Source organism: Elephas maximus, chromosome 9 (assembly GCF_024166365.1).
Source record: "Elephas maximus indicus isolate mEleMax1 chromosome 9, mEleMax1 primary haplotype, whole genome shotgun sequence".
NCBI lineage: Eukaryota > Metazoa > Chordata > Mammalia > Proboscidea > Elephantidae > Elephas > Elephas maximus.
Genome location: NC_064827.1, coordinates 58,966,999 through 58,986,181, shown reverse-complemented (window position 1 = coordinate 58,986,181; position 19,183 = coordinate 58,966,999). Strand labels below are relative to the sequence as shown.

Here is a 19,183-nt window from a genome sequence, read left to right as displayed (position 1 = left end):
TCCATGGCCCATGGGGATCCCTGCTCATGAGGATTCTAGAACTACTTCACTTAGCAGGACTGGGAGCAGGGAAGTTTTCCAGAGTAGGAGACTATGGGTATCAGGCACCATGGTTAAAACTCCCATAGATGAGTCATGAAAATCCTGTGGTCAGTGCTGTAATCACTGATATAAAAATGTACTTATATGTCATTACCTGGGAGCAATGTTGAAATTTTTATTTGGCTATTGATTACATAGATTTTTTTAAAATATTTTTTTCTGATTTTTTAAGTACTACATGTATGTTGTAGAAAATTTGAAAAATGTAAATAAGAAAATTCAAATCACCAGTCATATCATTATCTAGAAATAGCTGCTCATAATTTTCAGTGCATTTTTCTCAGGCTTTTTATATGCATAAACATATTTTTCTTTACAAAGTTATGCTGTGACTACAGCTTTGTCCTACACTAGTCATTTAAGCTGTATCATTAGCATTTTTCTATGTCACCACAAACTCATTGTAAATTCATTTTAAGAATTATGTAATCATCAATCAACAGGATATACCATTCTGTATTCATTCAGTCCCTTATTTCACATTTTTAGCAATTATCAACTGTAATGCAATGACTCATTTCTATTCAAAAGTCTTTATCTGCACTTTGAATTTTTCTTTTGAATACTTACGTCCAAATTATTTTTCCTTACATAGCACAGTTTTATGATTACTTTCACGTTTCCTAATAAATAACCAGAGAGAGATTCTCTCTCCCAAATGGAACTGAACCTTTCCTCTGCTCCATACGTCAAGGCTGGCTTTGGGGCCTTGCAGAATGGGTCCATTTGCACCATTTCCTCTTGCCTGACAGCCTTGTCTATCCTCATTTCCGTGCGGGCGTACAGGAAAGCCAGGCTGGGTTGGCTTTTCCATCAGTGAGTTCACCAGCACTGGAGACAGACCTGCACATGTTCCCACGGTCACTTCTATCCAAACCATGGAAAACTGACTTTTTTTTTCATAACTGGCACAGGCTGTGTTTGGGTCAGGAACCCAACATTAACTACAAAGGCTGACCTCATGGTCTATAACAACCCAGAGAACGTGAGAAGAATCTAGATAACACTGTTGGGTAATTCTTTCCTCATGTCAGTTGACATTTGAAATATTTACTATTATTATGTACATTTTTTTTTTACACCACTCACCACTGGACCAAGTATAATGAGAGATACACTGGCCTTAGTAAGTCAAAGAATTTGGCTGGACATACCTATTAATAAGGCAATCGACCTTCAACTTAATCACTCACTCATCACACTCGTTGTTAGGTGCCATTGAGTCAATTTTGACTCATCATCCCCATGTGGCAAAGTTGAACTACCCCACAGGTTTTCTAGGCCGTAATCTTTATGGGAGCAGATCCCCATTTTTTTTTTTTTTTTTTTTTCTGCAGAGCAACTGGGTGGGTTTGAACTGACAACCTTTCAGTTAGCAACCAAGCGCTTAACCATTGAGCTACCCAGGCTCCTTATTATACTCTTAATAAATACCAAATTAAGATGTGAGAGTTCACAGTTGTGGGGGCAGGGGTGTAGCCAATTTATTCAATTGCATATGTAGTAAAACCTGCCAAAGCCGCAACTTGTGTAAGGTGGGAACCAGTCAGAGAAGGAAAACACAAATATTTTCCACTAAAATGAGTGATATAAAAGTGGTAAGGCTGCACCCTGTCAAAGGTGGAAAACTTCTGAAACCTGGAAAAACAAGGCAGTCCCTTAGAGTTCTGGCTCTCACAGATTTCGCTGTAATAGTTCAGCGTGAATCTACCAGAGTCTAAATGCTGAAGGAGGGACCCCTGAGCTTGCCTATAGAGAGTCAGAGAAAGCTGGTAACTGCAGATTCCGCAAGGTTGAGAGAGATATAAAGGCTGCCTCCACAGCATTTTACCCTCTGGGGAAAAAAAAAAAAAACATTGCCATCGAGTAGATTTCGACTCATAGCAACCCTATAGAACAGACTAGAACTACCCTATAGGGTTTCCAAGGAGTGGCTGGTGGATTCAGACTGCTGACCTTTGGTTAGTGGCCGACTCTTAACCACTGTGCCACCAGGGCTCCCTTTATTCTCTTTATTCCATTTCTGTGATGGATTTTACTCACCTTGTTGTTCCCTGAAGATGGAGGTCATGGACTCCAGAGTTGGTTTGAAATTAGCTCACTCAGCAGTGCAAGTAGACAACACAGGTGTGTGCCCTTGACCTGTAAGCCTGTCACAGAACTTCTGCAAGCACAACTAGGTGAATCTCAGGTGTGTGTGTGGAGCCGGGGGATGTCTTAACTCCTTTGTTTCATATAAGTAAGAAATTGAGAGCTCATAGTGCTATCCAATCACAGATTCATTTTACCTAATTTGGGATGCTGCTGGAAATATTTTTCCCTTATCTATCTATCTACATCTATATCTCTTTTTCTAGCAAGCATACTTCCAGAAGGATTTTTGACGAGGAAACTTTGAATATAACATAACTCTTTTGCTCACTGCAGAAAGGCAAGCAATTTTGTAGAAGAGACTCATAAGTCTTTGCATACCTTGCTCAGAAATAGCCACAGTTCACGTGGCATTAAGAGGATCTTAGGCCCCGTTCAAGGAGCCCTGGTGGCACAGTGGTTAAAGTGCTAGGGTGCTAACCAAAAGGTCAGCGGTTTGAACCCACCAGCCACTCTGTGGAAGAAAGATGTGGAGTCTGCTCTGTAAAGATTTATAGCCTTGGAAACCCTATGGGGCAGTTCTACTCTGTCCTATAGGGTTGCTACGAGTCAGAATCAACTCAATGGCAGTTTTTTTGGTTTAGGCCCCATTTGGGGTATCTTCCAAGAGCCTTCCAAAAGAGGCACATATTTAAGTTATACAAGTCAAAGTGTGATTAGAGGCATCAAAGAGGGACAGGCCAAACACCCCAGGGGGCAGGCATTAGAGAGCTCATAACCAGTTGGGATAATTAGGAAGGAGGTAGCTTCTAAGATGGACCTTAAAGGATGGGCGAACTGTTAACATTCTTGGCTGCTAACTGAAAGGTTGGAGGTTTGGGTCTACCCAGAGGTACCTGGGAAGAAAGGCCTGGTGATCTCCTCTTGAAAATCAACTGTTGAAAACCCTATGGAGCGAAGTTCTACTCTGACACACATGGGGTCACTATGAGCTAGAGCAGACTGGATGGCAACTGGTGAGGTTTCAAAGACAGCAGAGTGGGTTGTTTCAGGAAGTTCATACGGGTGGTTTTCATTCTTTGAGGGGGACCAAGAAAGAGGTTTGTGCCTGTGGTTCAGCTGGGCTGACCTGGGCTGGACAAGGTGGCGACATCAAGGACCAAACCGAGAGAAGCCCGAGATGGTAATGAAATGGGGAAACACCAATGTTTCTGATATGATAGCTAGAGAACTTCACCTTTGAAGGGGAAGTGGGGAATAACGAAAAGCAGTATCTGTGGAAGCCTTGGCGATTGCTGCACAGTCAGGCATCTTAGCCTGAAATCATATGACTCTCAGCAACCCACACTCACTATGTGAAGATGGTACGCCTTAGGAACTCTGCCATCCCTGGAACAACATGAATTTGTTTAAATCCACACGTGACTCGCGTTTACAGAGGCATCGCGGGACAGTCTGTTGTACTCTGATGCAGTGACTGTATGTGCCATGGAAAAAATGAGAAAGACATCCTAGCAGGACGCCAGGGCGCAGTTGAGGAAATCCTGTGGTGTGTCATCCATGCAACGCTAGAAGGTCACCAGAGCGCTGGGCAGCCTGAACAGCATCCCCTGTGCTTGAAATATCACTCAAGGGTTGGGCGCCCAGTTTTCTCCTGGGCCCAGGTCAGGTTTCCAGCTTCTCAGGGATGAAATGGTCAGCAAAGCCAGAACAGCCTTCATCTTTACATGGATGCAACTCCCAGTAGAGGCCTGGGTAACTGAAGTTCCACATCACCACTCCATCTTACTTCACTGGCCATGCGTCAAATTGCTGACCCCAAGGTCACTGAAATAATCTTCCTTTCTCTTTTATCCTCATCCAAAAGTTCTTTTTTTCTGTCCCTTTCTGTAGCCAGTGAATTTCCAATAGGAGTAAGAGTTCTCAATATTATAGCTGTTTCTTCTGCAATGTATACATTGCTGCACCCTGGTCATTGTTAGTGCCCTGACTTGACTCAGGTAACCTGGGCTTTGCACTTGGTCAGCAAAATTGAATGTAAAACAACATCCAAGCAACAGCATGTCAAACAAAATAGTTTTTTAAATATTATACATCATTTCTTCCAAAGAGAAAAAGGTATAAAAGGGTTGATAGCAAGAGCAAATTTCTGTCCCTCGCCTTCCCCTGCTTGTCCAGTTCCTTTTCAGAAAGTAATGACCTTTCCAGTTTCGGTTTCGTGCACATCCTACGCACTTCACTGCTCTTAATTTAAAGTCCGCTCCCATTAGCAAACATCACCATACTGCTACTCCATCATTACTGCCTCCTCTCAAGCCACAATGGTTAGCAAGCTCCTGGCCCCAGGACAGCATGGAGAGCGGGATGGCATCAAAGACCCAAAGTCAATGGCAGAGAACCTGACGGCTGGGGAGGGGGTAAAGGGGTGGAGAGGCTATTTGCATGTAGAAGACATCCTCTTCCCTTTCTGCTCCTCCCCCGCAACCGCCACATATGCACCTCCATTAAAAAGTTGATGCTCCAGTCCCTAGTCCCAGTTCAAGCATGTGTGATACCTACAAGATCATGACTATCGCTTAGTAAAACTTCTAGTCTTCCTAGTTATTACTCAGACTATATTCTTAGAGGCTTTAGAAGTGATAACACTTCCATGTGTATAAAATTCTTAAGAGTAAATTATAAAATACAGGTTCCTGTGCCCTGTACCCAGAGATTCAGAAGGTCTGGGCTGAGCCCAGGTGTGTGCTTTTTTTTTTTTATATAAGAACTCCTTCCCCCAAGGCAATCTTGATATCCCTGATTCTTGGTTCCCACTCGAAGAAACACTTCCTACAGTATTGTTCCTAAACTTTCCTCCTTAGACTCTTCTATTAAGGACTCCTGAGTGCTTCCTTCATCATTGCTGTCTCTTAGAAGTTATAGCTGCTAACCATATTTATTCTATAGTACCTGGCTGTTTTTCCATTTCTCCTCCTGTTTTCAGTATATGAACCTTGAAGATGTAATTGGGACACTCCTGACATCCCATTCTCCCTGGGTTTTGTAAGATGACATCACTGTTTTCAGGGCAGGGGGAGGCCATTGCTTAAGTAGTCAGCCACAGTTCAGGATGCCAACCTCCATTCTTGCCAATGTCCATTCCATGTACTTCTTATCATTTCTTTTCACTTCTAAAGCCACAGCCTTCAGTTGATAGAAGTTTCCAGAGCAGAATCTCAAATTCCCTAGACTTACGTTTCTATTTTCTCGTGTAGCAGAAATAATGTGGTGGTCCATAGGTATATCTGGTATTCTGTTAATTAATTCTATAGTGTGTACATCAGAAAAATATTTTTCAGACTGAGATCCATATATCCCTGAGGGTTCCACAGAAGTTTTCAAAGGTCTGGGAGTTCTCTAAGATCATTTTTTAATGTTATCTTTCCCTTTCTATGATAATATTAAAAAATATATGCAGAATCTGGATCATCTGGCTGACCCCATCATAACAGATGGCTGCTGCATGATTTCAGTTCCTTATGCGAGTCTGTGTTTACCATCAGCTTGGCATCGAGTGACCATTGAAGGGACAGCATTTAACTGTTGATGTCTTGGCAAGCATATGTGGCAGTCATTAAGTTGGCATGACTTCCTGTATCACTGGGAGTGAAAGGCTTTGTCCATACTGGTACCTAAGAGGGCTGTCAGGTTCTGGTCCCTGTGCTTCTCTGACTTCATCTCCTACAGCCTTCTGGCCTGCCCCACCAGCCTTCTTACTCTAGAAACACTTCCCTGAGGGCCTTTGTCCTGGCTTTTCTCTCTGCCCAGAAGATTCTTCCCCCAGATATCTGCATGAATAACTCCATCATCTCCTTCATGTCTTTGTTCAAGTGTCACCTTCTCAATCCTATCACTCTCCCTATCACCCTCACCTTGTTCTCTTAACATACAATATGATTCACTTATTTATAATGCTCATTGTTCACTCTGTGTCTGCCCTGTTAGAATGCATCTTCCCCAAAGGCAGAAATTTTTGTTTTTGTTCACTGATATATGTCAAGCAATTAGAGCACTGCTTGACACACCAAACCCAAAACCAAAGTCTTTGCTGTCAAGTTGATCCCAACTCATAGCGACCCTGTAGGACAGAGTAGAATTGCCCCATAGGGCTTCTAAGGCCATAATCTCTACAGAAGTACACCACCGTATCTTTCTCCAGTGGAGCAGCTGGTGGGTTCAAACCACTGACCTTTCAGTTGTCAGCCAAGCACTTAACCACTGCACCACCAGGGCTCCTTTTCTGACACACAGTAAGTAGTTAATAAACACTTGATGAATGAATTCTCTAATGCCTAGTTGATAACAACCACCTCATATCCACCCTTGTACTCATGCTGAATTATTTTATTCATTTTAAAGACAAAGCTCCTCTTTTGCAGTGATAATCTGCAAATTGAAAGACATTTGCCAACGGATAAAACTTCAGTCTTTAAAGTTTGTGTTTCTCAAAGTAAGAACCACGAACTACAGGAGTTCCAGAGACAACAGAGGTCTGGAATTAGATAAACTTTTCTAGCAGGCTTTCTGACTGACCTCTGACCACCTCTTCTCTCTCCTGGCCAGCAACAGACCTCCCTCTCATCTGCCTTGCAAGCCCTCATTGACCACGTGCAGGGTGAGGGGGTGGGAGAGTAGTGGGGAAGGGCTTCATCCTCTTTGAAAAGAGCCTCTCACCTTTTTATACAATTCCAGAGTTGTTTTTTTTTCCCCCTCACTTTACATCATTTTTTTGGGCTTGCCACTCTTAAATTTTTACATTTTTCCTGATTACAAAAGAAGCACACACTTATTATTAAATAAAATGTAAAAAAATATAAATACCTACAAAGAAGTAGATACCCAAAGACTTCACAGTCTCCTGATTTATAAAAAATATCTTCTGTATCTTGCTCCTCTGCCCACAACTACAATAATCAGATACAGCCACCATTAGCACATTGGTGCAGTTCTTTTTTGTCTTTTTCCTATGTGTATACATTAAATTGAAGTATAGGAAGTTGCTGATAGCCAACAATTTTTGACCTACAAAACGGCAACTTGATATGATTCCACTTAGTAATTCACACAGCTGAAGTCACACTTTGCATAGAATTTTCCTTTGCATTCTTTTCACTTATCATTATAACAGCACTACTTGCCCATGTTATTATGGGTTCTAGGGCCCTTTGTGGAGCTTGCATTGAACAGCACAAATAATTGATGAGTATTAGCATCTCAGCTGGGAGTCCTGCCCTGTAAATCACTGAAACAGTTCACGTGGTGTCCAGACTTCCTGACTCTTGATGTGAGTGACAATCCTCTGTGATTCTTCCAGGAAACCCTTTCTATAAATGCCCCCAGCCACTTGCCTGTGCGCAGTGCCTGGCACCAGATTTTCTGCCTGAATAGCAGCTTCTGGAAATGCTACTAATGATTGCATTCAGTTATTCATCTCCTGCTTTTCTAAACTTGTATGAGTCTGGTTCACTACCAGTGATCTATATTCAGTTTGTGTCGTATCTTCCTCACCAAAGAAACGAACCTCTTTAGTTTTTATATTTCTGGGCCAGTTTCAATCTACCAGCACTATTAAAAGGAAGAACTATTTTTTGAGCTTAGCTGCAGTAGGAGGGCTGCTGTTAGGGCTCTGGCTTCCTCTCCGCGAACATCATTAGAAATATTAGCTGTGTATCTTTTCATCACGTCGAATTCCTGAAGAGTCCATGGACTATGTGCGTGGTCCCATTATGTTGTGACTAGGCCTCCAAAATAATTGCCCAGGGTTTTTTTTTTTTTTTCTTTTAGTAGTCTGTGTGGGTCCTCTCTGCAGCTTTATCATCTGGGACTCAGGGAAGCCCTCCTCCTGACTCAGCCCCTAAATGCTCTAGCTTTGGCTGGGCACAACCTAGGCTAAGCAGACCATGTGTCCTTCCAAAAACTCCATTTGCATAAGATTTGGGAGCTTGTGATATAAGATCAACTGTCACTGTTGAAAAAAAGATCATGTCACTCCAGGTGCAGCAGCTTAAAAGAATGGACTTTAACATCTTGGCCTCAAGAATAAAACAGTAACAGAGACCAAAACATTTATAGGTAATCTGTGGCCTGCGAACACATCAAAGAGTAGAGAAAATAGTCCCCCCTTGCCAAAAAAAGACATAAAATGAAATGATAGATGGCTTCTCTTATCATCAATACATGGTAAGATACTACACAGAGAAGCAATGTGTCATAAAACCTCACACTCAGGCTTTAAGGTCAGACCGCTTGCATTCACATCCTGACCCTGTCTTACCAGCTGTGTGAACACAGCTCCTAGATTGTTTCAACAGTAAAACTAAGCTAAAACACCCACGCTGTACAGTGAGCTTAAAGATTAAAGAGGAAATAGCTGTAAAACATGGATCACATTGCCAGGAGCTTGATAATCAGTAGCTGTTATTACTAGAGTTGCACAGAACTTCAAGAATTTATAATCGGATCTTTTAAACGTTATTGCAAACACTACATTGTGACATTAGTTGATAAAAATAAATCTAAAAAAAAAAAAGCCAAACCTCAATTTCACTACCAAAAAAATTAGACTTTCCTTGTAGTCTCGGCCAGTGTGTAGATAACCTTTCAACAATTCCTAGCATGAATATATTTGGGTTTTTAGCTTTTTCACTTAATATTATACGGGAAATTTTCCCTTCTTGCAACATGGCCTTTCCAATTGTAAAGTAATTATTGATTATTTCAATAAGTATACGATTAACCTTTCACTATTGGGCATTTAGTTTGTTTCTGATTTGGGGACTATTCTTTCATTTTGTTTCTGTTTCATTCATTTGAAAAGAACGATTTTAAAAAATTTTTTTAGGTTATTTATGGGTATTTCTAGCCCAAATTTTAAAACATTGTTTAAGCTTATGACTGTTGATTGTGGTTTCAGTCTAGTTTCTACTACACAGCAAACTGAGACTACTCGAGCAACTCACATGTCACTTAACCTCAGTTTCTTCATCTCAGGCAGTTAGCAAATTGGTGTGAGGATGAGGCATAATTGATGCAGGCACTCAAGAAAAGAGGCTTTATGGTGGGCTAAACGCGTTCACATTCTTGATTTCATTCAATCTCCACACACAGCCCAGACTGAAGTGGTAAGTATTTTATAGTACATGAGGCACAGGTAGGCGCTTGTCCCAGATCACACAGCATTAGGGAATAGACAAAGAATATGTCCACCGACTCTGAATTCTCTCCTTCTCCACTGTGCTTTGGGGGAAAAAAATGTCCACAGCCTCCCTAAGAGGGGGCGGGGATCGGCGGGTGGAGAGCCGGGCAGGGCTCTGCCCGGTGTCGCCTGCCCCGCCAGGGGGCTCCTCCTACCCGGCGCTTGGGACCCGCCCGGCTCTGAGCATGCCCAGTGCGCTCCCCGCCAGTCCGAATGTGCTGGGCCGGCGCCTCGACTCCGGGCTTTGTGCATGACCTGATGCAGGGCCGGGGCGGGAGGCGGGACGCGGGCGGGCCCTACCCTTGGGACTCTTGGGCTCTGTCGGAATTCCCCAGTCGCGACACCGCCCCGGCAGCGCCCACTGTGGTGGCGCTGCCCCGGGAAGTGCAGCGGAGGCAAGGACCGAAGTGAGGTACTAGGCGCTGCCAGGGTCCCCTGGACCTCGGGCACCCGGATAGTTCCAGCTATCTCTCTGTCCTTTCCTTCACGTATTCATTCAACAAATAGTTTTTGAGCACCTACTGTATGTCAGGCATTGCTGGGACTGGGGTCCTGCTGTCTCCCAGCCTAGTGCTCATTCTCTTGTAACTAAGAAGCCCCCCAGGCTGAAACTTCCAATGGTTTATGGGGCGGTGAAGACAGATAGGGCCCCAACCCGAAAGCTGACATTCCGAAGGAAATACACCATAATAAGCAAATTAGAGGAAAAGCCAAAGTTACCAGCTTCGTCTACTTTTTGCTTTCTTCCTTGCCATTTCCTAACACCTTGCGCCTTAGGTCCTTTGCACAGGCAATGCTCTTCCCCACTTACCTTCGTAACTGAAATGTCACCTTCACTTTCTCAATGCCACCTCTCAAGGACCATCTCTGACCACCTCACTGAAGACTGCACTTCCTCCACTCCTAAGACCCCTTACCCTGCTTTTTCTCTTGCAGAACCTATCACCTCTAACATACCATATAGTTTGTTTATCTCCTGTTTTTATTGTCTGTTGTCTGTCCCCTCCTCCCATACTCCACCAGGAGGTAGGATTTTTGCCTATTTGTTTACCAACTTGTCCCACGCGTAGAACCAGAATAAACCAAAAACAAAACACCCCGTTGCCGTTGAGTAGATTCCGACTCACAGCGACCCTATAGGACAGAGTAGAACTGCCCCATAGGGTTTCCAAGGAGCACCTGGTGAATTCGAACTGCCGACCTTTTGGTTAGCAGCCCTAGCTCTTAACCACTACGCCACCAAGGTTTCCCAGAACCAGAATAGGTGCTCAATAATGATTTGTTGAATGAATTAATGAATGGCGATGAATGCTACGGAGAAAATAAAGTAGGGTAAGGACATGGAGGGTGGCCAGGAACAGAGGGCTAATTTAGGAAGGTGGCCAGGTAAGGACTCTCCGAAGAGTGGACATATGTACAATGAGAAGTAGCCAGCCAGGTGAAAAACTGGGTAGACTTCCCACGCAGCAGGAAAGGCATGTGCAAATGCCCTGAGGCTGGCCAAGAGCTGTTTGCTGCACAGAAATGCGCTCCTGAAGGGGGGTTGGGCGGCAGGCAACGAGGCGTGCGATGAGGTGGAAGAGGCAACTGGCACACAGATCAGGTAGGAGTCCCCATAAGCCACTGAAAGAAGTTTCACCTGGGCAGCTTTTCAGTACCACCGGATGAAGGCTGGACTGTGAGACGCAGGACCCCAGCTCAACCACCAAACGGTCCGCTGCGCAAGACTCCCCCTCTTTCAAAGATTCGTTGAGCGCTAACTGCCTGCTGTTGCTAGGCATGAATTCACTGACTGAGCATCGGGCACATAGTAGGTGCCTAATAAAATGGTTGTGGAACGAATGCCTGCATGCATGGGCGAGGGAACTCCGGGCCTGCCCGGCGCTCGGCAGTGAGAGCCCCCAGGGGTCCGTAGGGACGCGTTGGGGCGCGCCTGCCCGGGGCGGAGGCGGGGACGCCCCGCAGGGCAGCCCGGGCGCCCGCCCCCCACCCGGAGCGCGGGCCCGTCGCGGCCAGCCCGGCCGGCGGGAGCCGCCCGCCGGCGGCACTGGGCATGCTCAGACGGCGGCCAGGTCGCGCCGCGAGCGAGCTTCCGCGCCGCCCGCACGCGCGACCTACCTGGGCGCCCTGCGCCCCCGGATGCTGCAGGTACGGGCCAGCGCGACTCTGGCGGGCCGGGGGCATGGCGCGGGACGGCTGGGGGGCCGGGGTCGCAAGCGGCGCCGCCCCGCCCCCACTCGTCCCCCGGGCGCGCGGCGGACGCGCAGGCGAGCCGGCGGGGGGCCACGTCGGGGCGGGGAGGGGGCGCCCGGGCCGCGCTCACCTGGTGGGGTCGGGGCAGAGGGCAAAGACCCGGGCGGGTGGGGCGGCGGTCGGGGCAGGCGGCCGGGACGCGGCGGCGGCAGGGCGTGGGCGTGCGCTCCGGTCCCGGTAGGGGCGGGCACGACCCGCGGAGCCCGGTTGTCCCGCGTTCCTGGAGGGCCCCGCGCGGCCGCGACCCGGCTCCCGGCACCGAGGGGGCGCACAGCCTATGAGGAGCAAGCCAAGCCTGGCGGCCAGACCTCGGCTCCCAGGGCGAATCCGCCTCTCGGCTTTCAAAGATGGCATTTCCTGGGCCTGGCACAAACTCCAGCGCCAATAAATCTTCCCTGTTCCGCGGGCGATATGGAATGATTTATCAGATACCTGCGGTGAGACAGCTGCAGTGGGGGAGTGTGTGTGAGATCTCCCAGCCCCCCGGAAATTACCATTTTCAGCAACCTAAAGTTACTGAGAAGTTGCGGCTGCCTTAAAAATTCATGGGAAGTTAAGACGACTTGACACCTGGGTTTTCCGAGGTGGTGGAAAGAGCATGTGACTTGGAAACAGGACACCTCGTCAAGCTGGGTTCTCCACTGGCCAGCTGGTGACCTTGGGCGAGTTGTTTAACCTCTCTGATCCTCAGTTTCCTCTTCTGCAAACAGCCGGTAATAATGCCCACCTCACTGGACTGTTGGGTGGATTAAGCAGGATAAATTATGTGGAGGTGTTTGGCACAGTGCCCAGCACAAAGCAAGCGAGCAGTTGGCGTGATGTGAATTTAATTTGTTTAGAGACCCTCGTGGCTCCCATTTCACCAGGAAATTAGAATTACTAAAGCATCTTCAGGGCCTAGTGCTGGAGTGACAGCCCTTGCCTTTGTGCTCAGGAGAACTCCTGAAGTCAAGGGCTTTGGAAAAACAGTTTAGCCGAATTGTAATCAGAGAGCATCTTCTTTAAACCCAGTTTTATGCGTTCAGAAACTCCAGAAGTTGGCAGTCAGCTTTACTTACAGAAGAGCTGTTTTGCAGGATGATCCATTTTGCAAATGTTTAAGTGGATTAGGTGAGAACATAAAGGCTGATTAGGAAGGTTACTGTTCTAAAACTAAGTATTAGATCAGGGTTTCTCATCCTTGGCACAGCTGACATTTAGGGCCAATTCCTTATTGTGGGGGGCTATCCTGTGCATCGTAAGATGTTTAGCAGTATCCCTGTTCTCTACACGGTAGATTGCAGTAGCAATTCCCCCTCCCCTTGTGCCAACCAAAAATGCCTCCAGATATTGCCAAATGCCCCCAGGGGGCAAAAATCACCCCTGGTTTACAAACAGTGATTTAGGTAATTCCTGCTTTCTGTCATTAGCCTGTCTCTGTTGGGAATTTCCTCTTATGTTTTTTTACCATCGTAACATTTGTGTAACTTTATAGAAGTCTAAGGAGCCCTGGTGGCACAGTGGTTATGCCCTCAACTGCTAACTAAAAGGTCGGTGGTTGAGACCCACCACCTGCTTCTATAAAGACTACAGCTTTGGGAGCCCTATGGGGCAAGTTCTACTCTGTCCTATAGGGTCAGTATCGACTTGATAGCAATGAGTTTGGTTTGGTTTTATAGATGTCTAAGAGTGTATCCACATGTATCATCTCATTTAATTGTTACAACTACCCCTGGGAGGCTGGCTGGCAGTATTACCATTTTTCATTTTAGAAGACTGAGATTTTGACAGCCGTTTACACTGTGACATGGCTGCAGTGTCACCCAGGCCTTCTGGTTCCACAGACAGGTCTTCTTCTTCGGCATCAAGCTGCCCTTTATTGTACGGAGACTTTTAAATAGATGACTTTCCTGATGGTTGAATCAAGATGAAGTAGATTGGAAGCTGGAAACCTTTCTGGGATTGACTAGTTGAAAATTAACAAGAGTCAGCTATTATCTGACAAGAGAGTAGGTTGTTCTAGTTAAATATTCTAGTTTATAGTGAGCTCCCATAAATCCCATATACAGTTAATGGAATACCAATTTGCAAAGAATTAGAGTGAAATAAAACGTGCCTAGTAAAAAGTTTTTTTTTTTTTAGTACTCAAGCTGTATTGATTCTGAGCTGTCTCTGGTGATTTGCTGTCTCCTAAAAAGGGCTCGTACATGCAAATTAGACATTAGCTAGGGAATGGAAAAGGTCAAGTTGCTGAAGGCATTTGGGAATAGCTGAGGCATTCTGTTCAGCCAGCGTTTCCTGAGCTGCTTCTGTATGGCAGATGCGATGCAGTACTGGGTAGGGATGGAGAGTAGGTCAGTGGACCATGGTGAATTCTGGGTGCCTGAGAGAGGACAGGTCCTGGCCAGGCCAGACACACGGCTGGCCTTCAGGGACAGCTTGGGGTGATAGGAAGAGCCCAGGTTAACACTGAGGCAAATTCAGGATCCCTCTAAGTTAACTTGTTTTTCCAAGACCAGCTGTGAGCACAGATTTAACTACTTCACCACTCATGTCCTGGGGCAAGTTACTTATTTTCTCTGAGCCTTTCCACATTTTACCATGGAGAAGGTACGCTGCTAGCTTTTAACATTCCCCAAGTCTTAGGGACCTAGTAGGTAGAGACATCTTATTCCAAAGAGAAGTTAAGGTTTCAAGCTGGTAATTGGTCTAGGGGATTCCTACCAGCTCCTTGCCTGTAAACTAGGAGGTTTCACGTACATTGTTTAATTTCTGTGTTGTCCCCTTTTACAGATGAGAAAACCAAACAACCAAAGACAGTGTGGGGTCAGGAGCAAGCCCAACTAATTGTGACCTTCTGAACTATGGGTCTGGGCACACAGGAGATATGGTTTTCTAGGTTGGGACATAACCTACCATTGGGGCTCAGCTTTGGGGTTTGGAGGGGAGCAAGAAGACATGACACCCTACCTTCCTCTTAACCCAGGAGATCTCCTATTGACCACAAACCCAGTGCTCACCCTGTTTCCACCAGACAGTGAGTTCCTAGAAAGCAGGGCCAGTCATCCTCATCTCTTCCCAGGGTCTGTTGCAGGGGTTGGAATGCGCTCAGCACAGGCTAGTGGTATTGAGGAATGGGGGTGGGGCAGCCTGCTAGTGTTGCTTCTCAAAGATTGGATCTTGAACCAGGTCAATGTCCACATTATTCTAATCTTTGGGTCCAGGTAGCCTCAGGCTCCGGTCTTATAAGTGTCTCCTCTCAGTCCAGCAGAGAGACTACAGAGAGTGCTTGGTAGGCCCATGGCTGAAATCTGATCTGGTTGTGGGTTCTAAGGCCCAGAGATCTTGCATCTACAGAGCTGCTGCTTATGCGTGCCTCCTTCTGCTCTAAGTTGAATTGTTATTCCAAGACCAGCTGTGAGCACAGATTTAACAGCAAATTCAAACACTTATTGAGTCTATACTATGTGCCAGGCCCTAGGGTTATCGACATGAAAATGGAACCTCTGCTTTGGAAGGAAATATGATAGAGTTGGGAAGGGGTGTGTGTGTGTATGAGAGAGAGAGAGAGAGAGAATTGCTATGAAAAAGGATTAACCCAGGTACAACAGCATCCACGGGAGGCAGCCATTCGTTCTGACAAGGGCATCAAGGAAGGCCTCACCAAGTAGCTGGCATTCGAATTAAGCCTTGAAGATGGAAAAAGATGGTATTCAGGACAGACAGAATGGCAGGAGCAAAGGCGTGGAGGCATAAAGGGACCTTCTCTTAAGTTCCACTTCCTGACCTTCACCAGAGCAGAGCCCACCTCCTATGGTTGGGGTACTCCCTCATTTTAGGGGCAAGCCTCCCTCAACCCAGGGGGTAAGTGCCAAGTCTTATTTTTGCCTGGATGGGAGCAATGCCTCTTAGAGGCATGAGCATTTCTGCTAGGGATGCTCTGGTTTTATGTATTTAACACTAACGTGGCACTTACTGGCTGCCCGGCCCTGTTCTGAGTGCTTTCCAAGTATTAAGGTGTTCATTTACTCCTCGCAGCAGCCTGCTGCCATGCTGCCTCCCTGGGTACCCACTTTGGTACTAGTGACGTGGTAGGTCAGTGAGACAGAGGCTCACTAACCCAATCTGTGTCCCTCGGTGGGTATCCCTCTGTGGGTGAATGTTCTGATCATGGCATCCTCCCTCTACTTGGTGACTTCCCCTGGCTGCGGTTTACATCCATCTGTCGGGAAACAACCCAGTCTAAGAGTTGTGACGGAGTGCTGACCACCACAGATTTTCCTTCCTGACCCTGTTTCCTTCAGGGGGCCAGTAGAGCTCTGCTGACTACATTTTCTAAGATCTGTAGTCTGAAAAAGAATGTTTGCACTGTTGCTTTGTGCAGGAGGAGGCCTGGGAGGTGTTGTTTGGATACTGAGAGAGTGGAATTTTTGAGACACTTTGGTGGTTTATGTGGAAAGTTAGGACAGAGGATTTGAAATTAGGATAGTCGTGGAAAATTCAGGTCCCATGATTTACTGTCACGATATACACACTTTTAGTAAATGTTTGGGAGATGTGTAGTTTGGAGTGAGGTTTCTGTAGTGAGCCTGTTGGGACTTCAAAAGGGAACAAATGGTGCATTCTAGCCCCCAGAATCTTGCTAATTCCAACCAGCTCCATTTTACAGATGGGGTGAAAAAAATCGAGGCTCAGAGAGATGAAATGATTACTCAAAGGGCACGATACTCGTACGTAGACAGCCAAGATTTGAATCTGTCCTTCCAAACCTATGTTTTTTCTACTGTGCTGCCAAACGGTTTGACAGGCAATTTATTTACAAATTATCTGTAAAATGCAAATAACAATAGAACCTATTTTCTTTAAAATGACCGTTTAAAATGAGCTAATGACTTGAAACCCACTATGGCACAGCAAAGAGTCCTCTCCCTTTGCAGTGGAACCCTCCAGATGAACGTTTGTTCAGTGTGCCGTGCTGAGAGTTGCTGTGGCTGAGCCACAGCCCCCTCCCAGGGCAGGGCCACAGGTCCTGTCTCAGGGCTAAAGGGATGTTCCCAAAGGATGCTGTTTTGGTGAGAGGTGCACGGCCTGACTTTGGGAATGGAAGGTGGAGACCTGGCCCCTATATCCTATCCCCACCCAGGTGAGTCAGCTTCAAGACTTAGCTTTGGGATTCTTGGTGAGAGGCTGGAAACAGCTCCATTAACCATCCTTTGACTGCTAATCCCTGGTGGGCCTAGCCTAGAGAGGGGATGATGGCAGCCTGAGCTGGAGTCTACCCACCATCCCCTTCTCAGGTCTGGTTATCAGTTACACTTGGTTGTTGTAGAAAAGTAAAGTGGCAGGGAGAGGAAGAAAAGTCATTGAGGCACCCATCGCCACTACCCCATTGCAGTGGGCTCCATGTGCCCTGTCACCCCTTCCAGGCTGTTCTCTGCAACCAAGGGAGTCTTTCCGAACGCTTCTTACTGCTCTTAGGACAAAGACAAAACGAATCTCCTTGGCACCTCGCGAAGGCCCAATATTTGTTGTTTGGTTCCCGGGCACCGTTCACCTCTCGCCTTACTGTGCTTCTTCCTGGCATGGGGGCTCTGAGAGCCGGGAGCCACCTTCCCTTCCTCCCCGAGTTAACTTCTACTCATCCTTTGGAGTGTAGCTCCCTTATTTCAGTGCCTTCCCCTACTTTCCTGATTTGGGTAGACTGCCTGCTCTAAATGCTTATGACACCGCAGTTAATTAGTGTAGTTATTTGTATTAATACCTGTCTCCTCAGCTAGACTCTACGCTCTCTCAGAGCAAGGTTTGTTTTACTTTATTTCTTTAACCTTCTATGAGCTTTATTTTTCTTCTAACTTTTTATTTTGACCTAATTTCAGACTTACATGAAAGTTATTAGAACAAAGGACACCCATGTACCCTTCACTCAGATTCCCCAAATGTTACCACTTCACAATTATTTTATCTCTTTTATATGTATATATGTATACATGGAGCCCTGGTGGCACAGTGGTTAAGAGCTAGGCTATTAACCAAAAGTTTGGCAGTTTGGATCTACCAGCGGCTCCTTGGAAACCCTATGGGGCAGTTCTCCTCTGTCCTATAGGGTCGCTATGAGTCAAAATCGACTCGAAAGCAATGGGTTTGGGTATACAGTGTGTAGGTTTAAATCCTGCTATTTTTATAATAGAGTTCTCTCAAAAGAGAGACTTCCTCAGGGAGTGGTGAGCCTGCTGTCCCTGCAGGTATATAAGCTTACAGGGATTCTGGAGAGGAAAATGGGTCATTGGATGAAAATGGGGATGCAACATGGAGGCCCCTCCTAACCTCAAGCAGCCTTCCTTGATTGCGACTTAATTTCTCAGGCCTAAAAAAATCAAACTAAATCCGTTGCTGATGAGTCATTTCCAACTCATAGTGGCCCTACAGGACAGAGTAGAACTGCTTTATAGGGTTTCCAAGGCTGTAAATATTTATGGAAACAGACTGGGACATCTTTCTCCCACAGAGCTGCTGGTGGGTTCAAACAGCCAACCTTTCAGTTAAGGCCAGTATAATTTATCATCCAAATTGGAACATTTTGAGAATAAAAAGGGGGTGCAATTAATAATTATGAGCCCAGGTGGCACAGTTGTTAAGCTCTCCACTGCTAACTGAAAGGTCAGCAGTTTGAACCTACCAGCCACATCACAGGAGAAAAGACCTGGTGATCTGCTTCGTAAAGATTACAGCCTAGGAAACCCTATAGGGAAGTTCTACTGTGTCCTAAAGGGTTGCTATGAGTTGGAATGGACTTGTCGGCACACAAAAACGATATTAATAATTATATTTGATCAGCAGCCCTCACCTGGAACTGCCTCAGGCAAATCAGGAGGTGTCGTCAGCTACCCAAGTATGACTTTGAGGTTGTGGATCAATGCCAGGATGGACTAGCCTGGAAAAACCTCTAGCAGTAGGAATCCTCCCCCTGGATAAAGACAAATGATGTCCTTGGTGTCACCTGCAGGCCCCGACATTCATGCTGTAGTCCCTATGCTCTGTGGGTGCATCTTGCCCAGTACACCCCTCCCCAGCATTGCCACACCAGCTTTTTTTCCAGGTCTCAGCTCACCCTTCCTGTCCCAGGGGCTGTGAGTGCCTGCAACCTGGTTAACCGACTAGGCTGGCTGGAGGAGCAGGGATAGGGCATGTGGTAGATGCACAAGGGGGGAAAACAAGTCAGCGGTGATCCCCACTGACCACATTCTAATGGAACTGAAGAGCCAGGGTTGGTCAGCTGGTGGGGTGGGCAGTAGGCTGGAGTCTCCTACCTTACCTTCCCTTTTTGCTTGTGCTCGCTCTCCCACCTGTTCTGCCTACACTGACACACACTTCCCTCTTCTAGCTCTACTTCTGAGATCCTGACCAAGTTGCCGGCCTTTGGCAGAGGCAGGGAGGCAGGTGGTGCTTGGGACCCAGGCATAAGAGGATGGGCATTGGATGGCCAGTAGGTGCAGACAGGGACTTGGATGCAGAGAAACCCAGCAG

At 46.3% G+C, this 19,183-nt stretch overlaps 1 protein-coding gene across 3 annotated transcripts in view; it reads left to right on the top strand.

The window, feature by feature from the left end:
• The window catches only part of PTPN3 (protein tyrosine phosphatase non-receptor type 3), a 182,705-nt gene that overhangs the window by 30,777 nt on the left and 132,745 nt on the right, over nucleotides 1-19,183 (top strand). The window contains exon 1 of one of the 3 annotated variants that reach the window (XM_049896275.1): nucleotides 10,994-11,030. The exons of 1 other annotated variant lie outside the window; for it this stretch is intronic. In XM_049896275.1, coding sequence (XP_049752232.1) covers nucleotides 10,997-11,030 — 34 coding nt within the window. In that variant the 5' untranslated portion in view covers nucleotides 10,994-10,996. Of the gene's footprint in view, nucleotides 1-10,993; nucleotides 11,031-11,480; nucleotides 11,576-19,183 lie in introns of those variants that run through there. One more of the 3 variants, XM_049896276.1, reaches the window with a different exon arrangement.